Source organism: Ambystoma mexicanum, chromosome 4p (genome assembly GCF_040938575.1).
Source record: "Ambystoma mexicanum isolate Mex_15411 chromosome 4p, UKY_AmexF1_1, whole genome shotgun sequence".
NCBI lineage: Eukaryota > Metazoa > Chordata > Amphibia > Caudata > Ambystomatidae > Ambystoma > Ambystoma mexicanum.
The window spans coordinates 455,002,797-455,020,708 of record NC_090927.1 but is presented as its reverse complement, the minus strand read 5'-3'; the positions used below and the strand labels follow the sequence as shown (position 1 = coordinate 455,020,708).

Below are 17,912 nucleotides of genomic sequence, written 5' to 3'. Positions count from 1 at the left end.
AAATCCAGGGTCTTAGAGAGACTCTCTGGTAGGTACATTCGGGTGAATCCTTTGAGGATTAATCTGTAATGGACTTCCCCCTTTTGAGCATTAATTCATAACCTTGCACTAGATGACACTTAGTTTATTTAACTGGAGTGTGTGTCAGGATCCTGTTAGTCTTTCTCTTGGGCAGACTGGGGGCCGGATGCGTGGTTAGCCCTTTGACTTTGTCACATAGCATATTGTTTGTTTTCTAGATTTTGGCTAATTCACAATGTTTGTAACTAGAGCAGACACGCTTCTCGTCAGGCTAACTTTTAACCAGTCTGTGCCTTCACTCTATCACTTAAAAGTGACGCCATTATTTGAGTATAATGAGAGATGATGATGCATTGAGAGTTGAACGATTTTGTCAAGACACTAACCTGAAATCATTGCTGCCCCTTTTTGGATCCCCCCAGTTTATATACGCACATTAGCAGACGGTGTGCCTCGTTATGAGTATGGTGCAAGTTCCAGGGGTAATTCTGCCATATTAGAGTACTGTTACTGCCATAATACTGTCTCAGAACTGTTATTCCCAGTTGTGGGCTCATATATTTCCATTGGTCCATTTCCATTGGAGGAAATACCGCTGGTGGAAATACTGATGCTGGTAAGTCTTCCAAGGAGGGGTTATCCTCTAACCAAGTCAAGTGCTGGAGGTTTTACCTCCACAATTCTGTTAAACCCAAAATATGGCAGTGCAGTAGAAGTGGTGGGTCCAGTAATTCCACTACTGCCACGTTTTACCCCATCACCATACTCGTGATGAGGACCAGTAGGCCTCATCACAAGTATGATGACATTACCAGTGGTAATTTCGCCATATTTCGGTTACTGTTACCACCATAATACTGTGTTAGAAGTGGAGGTAAATCCTCCAGATTCCAAGGTGGTGGTATTATGAGTTTCATTGGACTTAATTGCATTTTGGAGGAATTTCCACTAGGGGTATTTCTGCCGGTGTTAGTTCCTCCAATTTGTTTGTGCGATTAAGTGGAGGATGAACCCCCAGCCACGTGCTGGTGTTTTTTCCTCCTTTTGTCTTTCAAACTCAGAATATGTTGGTGATGTTAAAGTTGCAGTATTCTGTTACCAATGCTTTGCAGCTCACGTCTATACTCATTACGAGGCCAATGTTTTTTTTTATCTTGAGGTGAGACAACAATAACGTCCAATACTTTACTTTAGGCCCTTCTTATTGGTTCATCTTTGATATGGCTGTTTCAAAACAGCTGCTTGAGTGGTTCATGGCAAGAGCTTGTTTGCCTATCTCATTCCCTCGTACACAAATTAACCAGCTTCCAATGATCTGGCAAAATGCTAGAGTGCCTCTCTATCAGCCACAAAGGATTATAGGATGAAGTACTGTATCATTGCGGCTGGTTCTAAATGTACTCTTTTCTTTTATGGGAGGACACACGTGTGGCTGCATCCTGTCCCCATTCATCCAAAGCTATGGGTTATCCTGGCTGCAGGCCAAGGTATTGGGACATTATTTGCACAGAAAGATACAAATGATTGATCGACCAGTAAGCATGTGTGCAGCCTGATTCCGACCCCAATGGGTCCTCCAACTCCCTGTATGTACCTCATTCCTTTTCTACACAGATTATTTTCTGTGCCTTTTGGGATTTTGTCCTCAAACTCATTTTCTTGAGTCCTCGCCCTTCCCTGTTATCATAAGGCTTCTATACACAGCTCCTGGCTTCTGCTTTTACCAGTTAGCTTACAACAACGCTGTGCTTTGAAATACAGTTCTCATGAGCAGGCCTGCATTCTGCATCTCCATTCCTCACTAGTTTGTTTTGTATCTTGAAGTACCATGTGAAGGTTTCACCCCAGAAGGCATGCAAAGGAATGTGCATGCAGCTGCAGTTATTTTGCAGTGTTATGCCTGCTTGGGTGTAATTTGTAAAGCTACCACATGAGGCAGTCTTCACACATTTCCAATCTCTATCCTCTGGGTGTCAGCAGAGGATCCATTGACCAAGCAGTTCTGAAGAACATCTTTTTGTAACTAGATATAGCACAACATGGTTAGCCCTCTCCCCCATATGTAGAGGGAGAGATGAAAACATGTGCACTTCCCCTGCATACTACCTATACCCCTTTGCAATTGAGGCACGTAAGAGCTAGGGAACACTTGCATGGGTTGAGTCTAGCAGCTAAACAAGTGCGCTGGGCTCCCCATTCAAATATTTGGTCACTTTTGGTCTGCAAGCAGGAAGATTCCCAGTAGTGTTCAGATGGCCAGGAGAGAGAAAGAAAGAGAGAGAAAGAGAGAGAGAGAGAGAGAGAGAGAGAGAGAGAGAGAGAGAGAGAGAGAGAGAGAGAGAGAGAGAGAGAGAGAGAGAGAGAGAGAGAGAGTGTGTGTGTGGTGTGTGTGTGTGTGGTACTTTGTCAGTTTCAGTTTATTCCATTAATTTTCATTTGAATCATTGTTTACTTCCTATCTCCTTATTCACTCCATCAGCCACCTCCTGACATAATTTTGCATTCTGCCTTGTCCTTTTCCAACTCTGTGCCAGAGAAATTGTACAGCCTACCCGATTCTGACTCCAAATGAACCTTCAGTGGCCGAGCATTGTCTCTTGACTGGAAAAGAATGGACGTTCTAGGGTCATCTTAGCATCAAAGGGTACAGGAACTTCAGCGAGAACCCAGGATTTGCTGGCAGAAGGATTGATTAATGATCCATTCAGAGAGAATCTCGGGGCTGCTGGTTGGGAAGTGGTGCAGGCAGCAGAATGAGTGTTTTCTGTGTCCATTCCAAAAAACAATGAAATACTAGAGTGTGGTAGTAATTTGCAGCACTGCGCAAGGCTTGCAAAAGTCATAGGAACTCGGAAATAAAATAAACATTTCTGAAATGGTGATATCCTGAATAACGGTATCTTTTCTAAATGGGTGTTGTCCTTGTGTTTGACGTACATTGTGTCCCATGTACAGTAAAGATGGTATAATACATTTCATTGAAGGGACTCCATTAATTGGATGGCTTGATATGTTGCCTTGTGGGCCCAGACTGGCAGAGCCCCCAGTGTCTGGAACACCTTGTGACACCTTCAATACAGCTCAAAGAGACCTTTATAACTTCTGAACTGAAGTCCAACTCATTCCAATACATGACATCTGTCCAGCTACATTGCATCCTACCGAGAGCAAGAAATGGACAGGGCATTGCACGCAGAAGGCTAGTGGAAATGCTGCAGGAATCCAAACCGGTGCATTGCTGCTTTGCCTCCAAACCTGGAATGGCTATGCACCCACATCTGCAGCTGCTAGGGCCGGTCATTCACACCTATACTTTCCATTGATGACCCTACCACAATCTGTGCTCATAACAATAACATCCTAATGGACTGTGACCCCCCAACAGATTCATCATCTTAGATATTCTTTCCTGCCACTGGCGGATCTCAGAAAACATTTTTCCCAGTAGGAGGGGCTCTGCAGCTCAGCGTCGAGGATCCTCTGTGTCAACAGCCACGAGTCTGCACGTGACATCGACGTCGATAAAAATAGGGTGCATGCCCCCCCCCCCCCCCCCGACCTTCAGTTCCTTTCATCAGCTCTCTGGCAGGAATGAATATCTAAGATGAGGAATCCGTAGGAGGAACATCCATTAAAAAAAACATTGCCGGAGGTAAGTAATTTGTTCTCGTTAGAACCTTCTGGCAATCTGCGCCCTACCCTCTAAATCTCGCTGCTTATAACCTCTTGCCCTGCATAGTGGTGTGCTATTTGTGTGTAGAGCAATGCCTGTGCTGTTTACACATTGCACTGAATGTATGTTATTCCGTTTCCATTGCTCTATGAACCTGCACTCTGCATGCTAAAGAAGGCATGAAAGTAATGATGTCATTTCCATCTTTGCAGTGGACATCGTTACCTACCTGACGCGTTTTGAGTGGGACATGGCTAAATATCCAGTAAAGCAGCCACTGAAGACCATATCTGAATCTTTAGCAAAGGTAAACCTATATCAATTGAGGTACGCAGCACAGTTACATAATCACTGAGTTTAAAAAGGTATTACTTTTTTGAGTAATGCCACGGAATAACATGTTTTTTGGCTGATGAAGATAATAGGATTATAGGCATTTTTCCTATAATCTGGTTTCAAATTCTATCAACACCTTGTAGTAATATAAACACAAACTTGTGAGACACGATAGAGTTTCTGCAGTTCACCTGGTTAGGTTCTATGTTGACATTTTTAAAATCCTCCCAACATTGGGTATGCACAATGGACATTTCAAGCAATCATAGCAGTATTTCCTTTGTAAGCCACAGCTGTCTCGTTTACAGCTCAGTGATGTCACAGATGCCACCATTGCCATGGCGGGCCCTGCCCTCCACATTCGCTCACACTCCTCTGTGAGGGTAAAGGGTGCTGATCCTGAGGAGGGATTTGCTCTACGACTTCCCAATACCAACTCATTCACCATTTCTTCACACACTCAGTCCTGCTGCGAATGGGAGCCTTTCAGGCATATTTCATTCCAGGGATATACCCTTCCACCATGCTGAGGCCATTGCCTGTCAAGGAAAAGAAACTTCCTGAATCTGTGACACAAACAAGGTAAGTATCATCCCACGTGACACTACAGCTTGTACATTTTTGCAATCTAAATCATAGGTGTACAATAGAGCAAACAATCTGATTTCGAGAAATACTTGGAATAACTGCGTGTATATGCTTCGTGCCCTTATGGCTCATGAAGCAATGGACAGAGAGCTAAATGTAAGTTGAAGTCCATGAATCTATAAAGGGATTCAAGGGTCCAGCTCAAAACCTAAAAGATCCCAAATGTGCAAGTAAATCATTGCTACTAAACTTAAACTCCCAAGCCATGCACTGATGACATCACATATAATATGATGACCTCACTTCCGAAACCACCAATGACATAATCGTAGACATCACTGATGATATTCTGTATAACTTGAAGAGTGGTGATGAAGATCCCTGATAACATCACACTAAGCAAGCTGTGTCTGCCACTCCCACTTTCCATGTCAAAGAGTTCCAAACGTGTATTACTGCCCCAGATTTTTCACACACCAATTGCAGACCCAGGGAGTAAGGAGCAATACATGTAAAACATATCGTTCACAGATTTTAAATGTGAATAAAGTATTGTAGAAATAAAAACAATCACTTGTAAAATGTTGCATTCTGGAGTTTGCCTGCAGGTAATATTAGTAGAACAATTGTATGTGGAGACAATTTGTGAAGTAGAAGGTGATATTGAGAACACATGAGGGGGTTCTGTACTTAGCACAGAAGTCCTGATATTCATGGCTTAAGCTTGGTGGGGACGACTGTGAGACCTTATAAGGAAGAGCAAAGACTGGTAGAATACATATGAATAGGATTTGTATGGCTACAGGAGACACAAATATTAAGCCTGTATGTCCAGAGTACATAAACGTTAAGAATATTATGTTATGTGAGAGTGCAAAAAATGAAACATATTCTAAAGGTGTGTGTGAAAGCCGCAAGGCTAGCTGTGAAGAGAACTTATGGCATATGAGAAGAAGGAACGTGTAGGTAAGGCATTGCCTCCAATGAGATGTGCAGCACACAATATGTATGTATGCACATTTGGGTAATATATACAGGAAATATTATTAAAAGAGATGTACAAACACATCTTTGTGCTGCAGTTAGGACATGGCTTCATCAGACAGGGACTGCCATGTTTTTTTAAATTTGTTGTGCTATGCTTTTGGTGATGTTGAGTGGAACAGTGTAAAGTGTCCCCTAGCATTCTAGTTGTTATGTATGTTTGGTGCTATTTCCCTGTCCATGTATGCCAGGACAGTAAACACATGACCAGAGAGATGGAAGGAGAGAACAGCGAGGTCGAGTAATAAAGAAGATGTATTTGAACCTCACTTGGTGTTGGCCTGAAGTTATTGGGTCAACAGGTTTGCATGTCCCTGCTTACAAAGCACGTCCGGTAGGGCATGATATTGGCAATGAGGACGAAAGCGAACCCACGCGCTTTCTCCAACCGCCCAATCAACGTGAGTTCGGAAGCCCGGCAAGCAGCAGACAATGTTTATCTGTGCCATCCACGCCAGGAACGGCACATCGTGGCGTAATAATCTGCTCCACATGAGCGCCTCCGCTCCATGAAAGCGCATTGGATGCCATTTCACATCCGGTCCTGCTGCTCCATGAGAGCAGGCATATCCAAAGGGGCCTGGTAGCGCAAAATCACGCCACAGCAGCCATGGGTGATACCAGGTAGCAGTAGTTGTCCTGAATGGGCCAAGCAAATCATGCCTGCAAGATACACCGAAGGGGTGACTGTCTCAGCTGTAAGACCAGCAATGAAGAGAGCACATGAAAAGCAGCATAGGAGCAAAGCAGTCAATCAACACAGAAGCAGTTGAGTGGCATCCTTCATCATGTCGGCCGAGGCGTCCACAGTGTCCACACCAACCACGCCCTTCACATTCTCGCCCATAACTCCCAACCTTCATGAGGCCCTACAGGAAAATATAAAGCTACAAGTAGTGCAGCCCTTCGACATCACAGACACTAGCAGCCCAGGGCCAAGATGGGCCAGATGGCTAAAGGACTTCTATGTATACATAGAAATATATATTGTGAGAAACCTGAAGGTGTCTCACCCGCTAGTCCAGGGGGATATGTCATCCAGGTGGCCAGGACAAGGCCATCGCTATGGGATCCAGTTCCTGGGGGTGGACCAGTGCGGGAGGATCACATGGATGAGGGGGTCCTCGGCAAGCGGAAGTGGGACACCGATGGGTGAGACGTAGTACTCCCTTTGTTATAACACCTTTTCCCCATCCTACACCGTAGGAAATTCAGAAGTTCTACCCTCACCCCCCGTTTCCAACACAAACACTTTCTTACACCATGAAAGACAACTGACTAACACCAGAGCCGTTTAAATGACATGTCCCAACACAATGGTCAAGCAGAGTCAGGCAATTCACAATAATTACACACACCTGGCAACTCTTTCCCCAGGGATAAAATGTGGTGCACGAGAGCACACTATGAGCATGGTGGCGGCTGTTCCAGGATGGCAGTTCAAGAAGAGGAGAAAGGCGGCGAAATCGGAGAGGATAACAAGAAGGGTAGTGCCCTTGGCCTTTCGACCCAGATGTGCAAACCCTCTGTTGAAAGAAGCATAAGACTGGGAACTATAGCTGGCGTGTGGTGCAACAGATGTCAACGGTGCACAAGGCCCTCCTACCCTGATAACCAAGGCAGAGAGAGGCTCTTGCTACCGTGGTACCAGCCTTGACTCCAGAGACAAGAAACGCCACGGAGTTCAACCCAGCAGGCAAATGTGAACCCGACTGAGTGATGCCTGCACGGCTGAGTGAAGCACATTAACCCCGTGAACATTGTGTTGACAAGAGTGAACCCGGTTGAGGGATGTCGACAGTGAAAGATTGTTTAAAAATACATTAAGACTCCTGAATACTACAGGTGATATTCTTAGGAGAAAAAGGCTGCAGTGAACCCGACGGAGAGAGGCTAATAGTAAAGAAGGATGGGAGCCGGGCGAGGGGAATCCTGGGGTGAAGAGTCATCACCCAACATAAAAATGTATGGAAAGGAACTTTTTGTTTGGTTATTTTAATACATCAGGCCCTCGGGTAAAGAGACTTTGTGTAAAAGAGACTTGACTACCGAGGATCCTGATATCACTGAGAACAATAGCCTCATGCTGGGGAAGCCTACTAGGGTGCTGTGCTCAAGAAGCCCACCTTGTCCTGTGTTAAAAACATGGGGAAAGGAGACCTTGCAATACCATCCTCCTGGCTTATCATTTTGTGAACACTTCTTTCTTTTCTGGTGACCATTATCCCACACTATTTTGTAACGTATCTATAAGGATTGACAATAGTTTTATTTTAGTATAGGCCCTGTTTTATTTAACGAGATGCCACTAGGACTGCCTTATTATGATTTGATGGTCATAGCTTGCTCCCATCTTAGAGTTAGGTTTAGGGTAGGCATTTTTCTCACCCATTTATACAGTTTAACAAACACTGTTGAACTGTGATCACTTGTGTCTGTCTTTACTGTTGCCACCATGAGTTCCTTACAATATAGATGCAATGGGTGTGCATGAGCCAAGACGCTTAAGAGGTGTATTAATGCACTTGCTGGGCCCCACTGTGCATCACATGGTTTATGAAATGCCTGAAGATGCCACAGACACAAACACTGCTGTCAATGACTCCCTCAATGCATATTTTGCCCCAAATAGAAATATTGACTATGAGAGGCAGATTTTTCACAACACCACCCAAGAGAATGGTGAAACCCTGGACATGTTTGTCATGAGAGTGAGGGAAAGGGTGAAATACTGTGATTTTGATAATTATTCCACAGAGGAAGCTCTCAGATCTCAGGTGATCGCTGGCTGTGAATCAGCTGAGTTATTAAAAAAAACGACTTCAAAAGAGATCGCTGGAGGACATCCTAATGTTAGCATGAGCTGACATGGCTATCAACATGCAAGCTGAGTCCATGGGGAATATAACTATATCCCAGGGCACTGCGGTACAGGCTACTGACAAGACACACAAAAAAAATAATTTAAGTGTTTCAGATGTGGCTATTACTTACCTCATGATGGAACCTGCCCCTCCATGGGCCACAGGTGTGATGGGTGCGGAGAAGATCCTTGTTTATAACGTCAAAATACGGATCATATAACTCGGAAAGAAGATACTCATACCAAGGTCTGGAAGGGCAGTGAGCAACCAAACGAAGGTCCCCAACTCACTGAAGAAGAGGATCTCCAGACAAATATCACTTATCGCCCAGGAGCCTCAAACGCTCGGCAGGAATGCTCCAAGAGCGTTGTTGTACAGCAACCCCTTATTGACACTGGGGCCACTGTTAATGTAATGAGCGAAGAAACCTATGCCAGTATAAAGCATGCAGCACCTGACATTGACATATACCCCATATGTCTCAAATATCCCACTTTCATGCAAAGGCATGTTTGAGTCTTCATGGTCCCATATGGAAAAAGTTGAATTTTTAAAAAATGTATGCAGTGAAAGGTGATGTGCCTGGAGGGAGCATACTTAGTTTTAAGTCGGTCATGAAAATGGGCCAGGTAGACATTATGTACCAATTGATGTCTGCATACACTTCAAGCGCCAAGGACATGGTTGTGAAAATGTTTCTGTTGCTGTTCAAAGGGTTAGGAAAGCTAGGAGACAAACAAATTAAGTTACATATCAACAAAGAAATCAAGCCGATAGCCCAATATTATAGAGTCATTCCTATAAACATTCAGTCCCAAGTAGAGGATGAATGGCAATCACTAATCTCACAAGACATAATTGAACATGTGAAAGGGCTGACTCCTTGGGTCTCCCCAATTGTACCTGTGCCGAAGAAAGAAAACAGTGAAATACCCCTCTGTGTGACATGCGGATGCCGAATACAAAGGGCCATACAAAGGGAAACACATCTTCCCCCAGAATGACATGCACCTGTTGCATGGAGCCAAAGTATTTTCAAAGTTGTGCCTTAACAAAGGCTACCATCAGCTAGAGCTACATCTGGAGAGTCGATACAGGGCTATTTCCGTATAAAAGGTTAAGCTTTGGTGTGTCATCAGCAGCAGAAATATTTCAGAATGAAATACACCAAATAATTTGGCACATACCCCACTGTTTAAATTATAGTGATGACATTTTGATATTTGGGGCCACCCAAGAGGCTGATGATGACACACTAAGAAGAGTCTGTAGTCCCTAGAAGATGCACACTTGACACTCATTGTCAACAAGTGCAAATTTAGCAAATCAACTCTAAAGTTTTTTGGCCACATTTTCTCAAGTGTAGGTCTCCGGCCAGATCCTACAAAGGTGCATGCAATGGTTGAGATACCCACACCTTCATCCATTTGTGCAGTCCAGTCATTTCTGGGAATGGCCAGCTATTGCACAAGATATATTAAGGATTTTGCATCCGTCAGCATGCCGTTAAGATTACCCACAGGAAATGGACAAGAGTTCCACTGGTCACCCGAGTTTGAGGTAGCATTCCATGAGATAAAGTCACGCATTTCATCTGCTGTGTGTATGGCATACTACAACCCAGAATTAGAGACAGAGCTGACAGTGGACGCAATTCCAGTTGGATTAGAGTCCATCCTGGCTCAATATAAGCGAGGATCTAGTTCACCTAAACGGTATCCAGTCATTTCATTGCAAACAAAACAGAGTGGTAAATTTCAGAGCGGACAATAACACAGAAAAACAGTGCAAACATTAATTAAATAAATGAAGGGAAGTGGGGTAACGGGTAAAATGGGTCGGGATGGGGTTGGGGTGGCATCAAAAGGTTAAAAAAACAGAGGAGTTGGGGAGGACCAAATAAAAGAAATGAAAATTCTGTGTTTTGTACGCGATGTAATTGTTTGCGGTAAGATCACATATAACCTACCTAAACGTATAATCTCATATGCCAGTAGAAGCCTTTCCGCTACAGAGCGTGCCATTCACAGCCACAGTAGGAACGTTTGGCTGTGGTGTAAACCTGCAAACATTACCATCTGTTCCTGTATGGGAAAAAGTACCACAGTAACTGACCATTGAGCTCTTACCACCATCTCCGGGAAACATTATGGAAAAATGCCTCTTTTAAGCGCCCTCTGTGGTTTACGTCTGCAGGAATACTGTTTGACATCATTCATAATCCAGGGAAGGAGAACAATATTTCTGATTTCCTCTCCAGGTTTCCACTACCAGCTGTGGAAGATGCACAAACATCTAAAGCTGATCAATATGTCAATTATCTCATCAGCAACGCATTGCCTGAAGCCTTGAAGACACAGGAAATAGTACAAGAGGCATGCCCTCTTATCGCAAGTAAAAGAGAAAGTACTAACAGGATGATAGTGTGATCATGTAGATGGCGGATTGCAACTTTCTGAAGAGCAGCAGAAGATAAAGCTAACTTTTGCCCTCATGAAGGACAAGGGGCCTCATTACGACCCTGGCGCTAATGGGTTAACGGCGCCGTAAAAGGCTGCGACGCCATTAACCTATTAGCACCTAATTACGAGGTCCCTTTGCGGGACCCGACCTTAACGGCTGGTGTAGACCAGCTGTTAAAGTAGGGACCTGCAAAGGGACCTTGGTGATAATTACGGTGCCGCAATTTGCGGCACCGTACTTAGCGCCTTCCCCATTCCCATTGAGCCCTATGGGGTAAAAATGGGAATGGGGAAGGGCCATGGAGGAAGGGGAATTACCGCCCCGCTAACCTTGTAATGGGGTGGTAATTCCCCCTTTCTCCATGGCGGAGTCGGTAACTTACCGGCATGGACCATGGTGCTAATAGCACCATGGTCTTCCGCCAGGGTCGTAATGAGGCCCAAGCTGTCTGTATATTCACATGGGCTATTGTTAAAGGAAAATAGAATAGCAATTCCTCTCTCACTACAAGATCGCATAATTGGCCTTGCACATGTGGGAGACAGAGGTATTATGTCCACAAAGTGACGGTTGAGAATGACAGTATGGTTTCCCAAAATGAATGCCAAAATACAGAAGACATTGGAAAACTGCATTATTTGCAAATCAGTAGCACCACACACTTTTCCAGAACCCCTGAGGATGATGTTGATGCCACTAAAGTGTGGGATGAAGTGGCCATTTATTTGTTTGGACCATTGGCAAATGGTAAATATGTGCTGGTCACTGTGGATGAAATGTTGTGCTACCCAGCGATACATCTGGTGTCATCTACAAGTGCACATGCCATGATTCCCACACTTGACAAGATGTTTGTGGACTACAGGATTCCCACCATTGTGAAATCTGACAATGGTCCCCCATTCAGCGGACTGGAATTTGCCATGTTTGTGGAACATCTTGGTTTTCAATATCGGAAGATCCCTCAACTGTGAGCACACGTCAATGGCACAGTTGCAAGTTTTATGGCCAATATTAAGCACACATTACAGGTATGCACCATCACTAATGGGTCGTTCATGCAAGCCATATGTACCTTCCTGAGAGATTGCCGGAACACACCACATAGCACTACAGGTGTATGTCCCTCTGAACTCACGTTTAATCGGAAGGTTCAAACATGGTTGCCCGAAGTGCCTGGAGAGGGCAGAGAGAACTCTCTGAGTCAGTCTGCCAGCGAAAAGGACAAACCCAACAAGCAGAAGTTGAGGACCTACGTGGATAGGCAGTCAAAGGCTAGAGAGTCCAGTATCCATGTGGGTGACACAGTTCTTGTACGGCAAAAGCAGCCTTAGAAGGATCGAGCTGCTTTTCATTACAGTCCATTGCGAGTAACAGAAGTGAAGGGTTCCATGATATCGGCTGAGGATCAAGATCTCTCCATTACTCGAAATTCGTCTTTCTTACAGAAAATTGGACAGTATGCTGCAGACACCATCTTTTCTACAGATTAATCTGAGTGTTCTAGCTCGCAAGAGAACGGCTCTGAGTACATGGATGGTGATGTAGACACAACTGATAGCAGTAACAGTGAAACAGAAGAACAGCTGAGGGCCCAGAGTCCATCCAACAGACTTTTGCACAGACCTGTGAGGTGGATTAAAGAGATGGAGTAATTGTAGTGAGCATTGATTTATGTGGGGGGGAGATGTAGCATTCAAGTTGCTATGTATGTTTGGTCCTGTTTCCTTGTCCATGTATACGAGGACACGAAATATGTGACCAGAGAGGGAAGGGGAAAACAGTGAGGACAAGTAATAAAGAAGACGTATTTGAACCTCGCTGTGTGTCGGCCGGAAATGATTGGCTCGACAGGTCTGCATCTTCCTGCTTACAAAGTAGCCCTGCAGGACATGATAAATTGGTGTGGAAGAATTCCACCTGCTAGGGTGCAGCTGCCCACTCAGCCTCCAGAGTGAAGACGCCCGGGTTTGCCAGGTGCAGCGCGTCTCCTCTCGTTACGACAGAGCAGAGGAGACCGATGCTGCACTCTGCACATTGGGCCTCATTATGAGGTGGGCGGTAAGGGTTAACGGGCACCGGTAAGGAGACTGGTGCCGGTAAACCCTTACCGCCCTATTCCGAGGTCCCTTAGCGGGTCCCGCTATGGGCACCTGGTTTTACCAGGCACCCTTAGCGGGAGCCGCTAAGGGACCAGGGTGCTAATAACGGGCCCGCCATTAGCGGGCCCGCCATTAGCTCCATCCTGTCAGGTTTCCTTAGTTTCCCTTTAATTATTTCCCTTTATTTCTGTTTGGGTTTGGCTTTGACCTTTCTATACAGATTCCTGGCTCTGGCCCAAGGCAAGATGGAGTTTTACAATAGAAGCCTTGATTGGCTAGAGAGAACTGCAGGACAACAATGAACGTTCTAAACTGTCACTCTCTGCCTTTCATCGTCGTAACCCCAGCTGAGAGGACGTGTCTGTAGCTGCTCCTGCTGAAGTCTTGGGCCTAGTGGATTTGAACTTTCAAATCCTGGCAGTTGAGCGGCTACTTATGTGGGGTTGTTCAAGAGAAGAATTCAGGTTCGCAGGAGAGTATCTGGAAGTTCTTTTGGAGAAGAAAAAATTCTTAAGCTAAGTGACTTTATTTGGATATGTTAATCTTTGCTCAGATTCATTAGAAACTTTAGGAGATTGTAAATGAAAATTCAAAAGAAGAACTGATGTTTCTCTGTTTATAGTTCAACGTTTAATTTTTAAATGCGCGCAAGCAATGTTAGACTGTTGCATGTGATCGTAGCACGAGTGCGCGAGCGCGAGAAAAGACTGCTACGTGAAAACTACAGCGTGTGAATTCATTGTGCGTGTACGCGTGCGCGAGAAAAGACTGCTATGTGATTTCTATAGCGTGTGTGTTCCAGCACGAGTGTTCATAGCGCGTGTGTTCATTGCGCGTGTAGTCATAGTGTGAGTACGCGTGCTCGAGAAAAGACTGCTATGTGATTTCTATAGCGCGTGTGTTTCAGCGCGAGTGTTCAAAGCACGTGTGTTCATTGCGCATGTAGTCATAGCGCATGTACGTGTGCGCGAGAAAAGACTGCTACGTGATTTCTATAGCGCGTGTGTTCCAGCGCGAGTGTTCAAAGCGCGTGTGTTCATTGCGCGTGTAGTCATAGCACGAGCACGCGAGTGCGAGAAAAGACAGCTACGTGATTTCTATAGCGCGTGTGTTCATAGCGCGGGTGTTCATAGCGCATGTACGCGAGAGTAAGAAAAGACTGTTACGTGACTTTTTCAGCACGTGTTTTCTTAGCGGGTGCGTTCCTCAGCGCGTGTTTTTTTTCTCCGGCGCGTATTTTCTTCAATGCATGTTTTGCGCGGGTACATTTTTGCGCGTGTGCACGAAAAGGTTTCAACGGACTTTGGAAAAGTTTGCAAGTTCTTCAAGAGACTATGAACTTTATTTATTAAGAAGAAAGAACAGGATTCATCTAAGTCTTCTTAACTGGAACATTTAACAGTTTGTAAGGCAAGAATCAAGGTTCTTAAGAGTTCAATAATCAAAGGAGTTGCTGTTATTTTCAAGACTTTCAAAGAAAGTTAGAAAGATTTTATCAGCTATTACTCCAATCTTCTGTAAGATCTTAAAAGACAAGAACCAGGTATGATTCTTTACATTTTAGTTAAGGATATAAAGTTTTCATAATTTAAAGGTAGTAAAGTAATTTGAGGATTCTGTATGTTCTTATGTATTCAATGCAGGTTCCGCATCAGCTAGTCAGAACGTCGCCAGCCTGGTGTTTCTTATGTTATCCACTTCCCACTTTCCCTTTGGGGTGTAGTTAACAGAGCCGAGAATTATCGGGTTCTGAGGATTACACTTCAGGGGGATCGTCGGGGGTCCAGCAGCTTCCGCGGACACAGGATAACTCTCAGTCTGACACATCCCCATTCCCATTGAGCCCTATGGGGGCTCGAATGGGAATGGGGAATGGTTCTCGGAATGGGGACTTACCGGGTCCTCCAAGGTTGGAATGATCTGGTAAGTCCCTATTTCGAGAACCCAGACCCGGAATGCAGTAAGGGGGTAGCCATGGTGCTAACAGCACCGTGGCTACCTCCTACCTCGTAATGAGGCCCATTGTCTCTGCGGCTGCTGTGAGCAGAGTGTTGAGGGAGAGCCTGGTCCGGTGCTGAACCCCAGTTGTCTCGACCACATGCTGCTAATGCCTGCTCCTTGCAGCCAGTGCGCGCTGCCTCCCGCAGCAGCTCCTTCCACAGGAGGAGCCCCAGCAGGCGGGCAACTTCATTCATAAACAGCCAGGACCATTTACAGAATAATTTGGACTTAACGGACCCGCCATGCGATTGCAATTTCTTTTAGAATCCACCAACTCACTAAATCATGGAGCATGTGAGATGCACATGTTAGACCCTGGCATCTCAAGTGGACATTTCTTTCCATCCGGTGAGAATGAAGAACAATATCTTTCTGCATTGGATTGATACTCCATCATAGTTCAAGACTGCAGTATGACACATTATAAGGGTATTATTGCATCTCTGGATATTTCTTTTATTTCCTAAAAAGGCTCGACAGATCTTTGATATTTGATTGTGAGAGCCTTAGAGCCGCAGAAGATAAGTTGCTGAATTATCAAATTTTGGGGCGTTTATCCTCTGTTGAGTGGTCCATTGTTGCTGCAACTGATACCATTATATGTACCCTGATGAAGGTGACCACATCTGACAGGCGTTGCCGAAACTGGTTGGTTTCTTGCTGTTACAATTGCTGAAAAGCCTGAACGCCAGCAGGCATGAGCTTCAATGTCCTCCATAGTTTATAAAAGCTGGAATTCATCAAGGCGCTCTATAAGCATTATATTTGGTGATAGTTCCAAACCTGCACACATTGGTGATGGAAGATGTATGCGAGACAGCATTTGAGCCATGCAGCTCGCTATGAAATAAGAATGGTTTAAAATAATTTTGTTCATTAAAACTAAGCCACTGGTTTATTTAAAACCAATTGCATCTAGTATTGTATATCTGAGCAGATTGAGTATATAATGACCTCTGGTGAAGCGTTGTGAATTATTTTTTTTGCTTACTGTTCTTTTTTCCTGACAGTATCAGTCTTTGAGCAGGGTGTACTTTCCTGAGCTTTTTCTTTATTTTTGCTAAGCAAAATGAAAGTGGTTTCTCTTAAGGAAAGTGTGGAGCTTAACAGACTCCCTTTCACATATCCACATTTGCTGGATAGAGCTGGTTATAAGCTATGTATGTAACATACTCACATCCAATCATATAATGGATAGCTGTATACCCCTGTGGTGCACTGTCTACACACATGCTAGCACATGTAATGTGAATTGTCCACATTTCAGACACAAATATATTGTATCCTTCAAATGTACACACCAGAAGCCACGTAGAAGTTCTCCATATATGTTTCCATTGAAAAGCCCATTTGGAATTGTCAGATAAACCAGTCTCATGCATCAGTTGTGGGTCATGGCAAACAGAGACAGCTTTATTCTTGTCTTGTAAGACAGGAAAATCAGCATCCTACGTCTATCAGGACTTGACCAATCTAATGTTATCCACCCTCCAAACTTTTACATATTCAAAACTTAAGAATATTCTGAAAATCATCACTAGGCGTTCCGACAGGGATATTCCTGCTACCGCCGCCTTCTACCAATACATCCTTTAATTCACATTTAGTCTTTTCCCAATATCTCCTTCCGGTTATCATATCACATGACGTGGTCTCCTTGGATTCTTCTCGCAGAGGGGCATTCATATGCCTCATTTTTTTGTTATTTGTGCTCTCTGAGTGATCCTTTGTTTCTACCGGGCATAAACAGTTTATGCAGTCACATGCGTCTAAACGTTTCAGCAAGACAGCTCTTTTGCAGCCCTACTTTATATGCATATTCGAGAGTTTGTTTGGTAAGTAAACTTTGCTTTACTGAGGGCGTGGCTTAAATTATATTACTATTGCTTTATTCATCCCTTTATTTAATTTTCATTGTATCCTTCTGCCACAATACTAAGGGAACAAATTCACATGATACTGGAAATCTATATAATATACTCGTATACAGTAAGGCAAAGTATGGTATGGTTTTTAAACAATCTGCTAAAACTAAATTAATTTGATCTACTACTAGCATAAAGTACCCGTTCTCCAAACGGGTTCTGTGGACAGACATGACAACACTCTGATCAATTGTTGAAAATCAATGATCCTATAGGTCACTGTTCCGATTCGCTTATCGCTTGATGTGCTTTGCACTCTGAAGTTAACTGCACTGAGAATGGGCGTGTGTGTCTGGCTGACATCCCCCGGAGCAGACGTTGGGGGAGGCGAGAGTTGGTGTGCTGCTGCATACTGGACCTACTGTGCTCTCTCCCCACCTGTTGCATCACCATGGCATGGTGCGGTTTGTTGCTGTGCATTGCAGTGCAAATGTCCCAGAAACCGTGCATTCCAGGGTTGAGGACCGGTCCTTCTATGACCACATATATATTTTGCTGATTTCAGACAACCATCTCATGCGTGAAGGTGTTGAAATTCGATGAAAGGGGTGGTGTGTCCAAAATGTCATATAGCCAGTAAAGTCCAGAGGGTCCTAACAGGTAACCATGCAACATCTGGTGCAGATTGATGAAACGTTGTGGAATTGTATGAGGAACAACGCTTCACCAAGCCACAAACCCACAAACAAATTTGGACTTTTGCTGAAATCTGGGGAACGGCGTGGAGTGGTGTCCAAATGTAATATAGCCAGTATTGTCCACATTTTCCTAACAGGTAACTGTGCAAATTATGGTGCAGATTGGTGAAACAGTGTGGAATTTTATAAGGAACAACGCTTCACCAAGCCACAAACCCACTTTTTAAAAACTTTTGCTGAAATCCGGGCAACGGCGC

General features: G+C 44.3%; 1 protein-coding gene across 1 annotated transcript in view; it reads left to right on the top strand.

The window, feature by feature from the left end:
• Nucleotides 1-17,912, top strand: part of ATP6V1C2 (ATPase H+ transporting V1 subunit C2) — a 462,596-nt gene that overhangs the window by 221,600 nt on the left and 223,084 nt on the right. Inside the window, exon 5 of the mRNA XM_069605972.1 lies at nucleotides 3,907-4,001. Coding sequence (XP_069462073.1) covers nucleotides 3,907-4,001 — 95 coding nt within the window. The remainder of the gene's footprint in view (nucleotides 1-3,906; nucleotides 4,002-17,912) is intronic.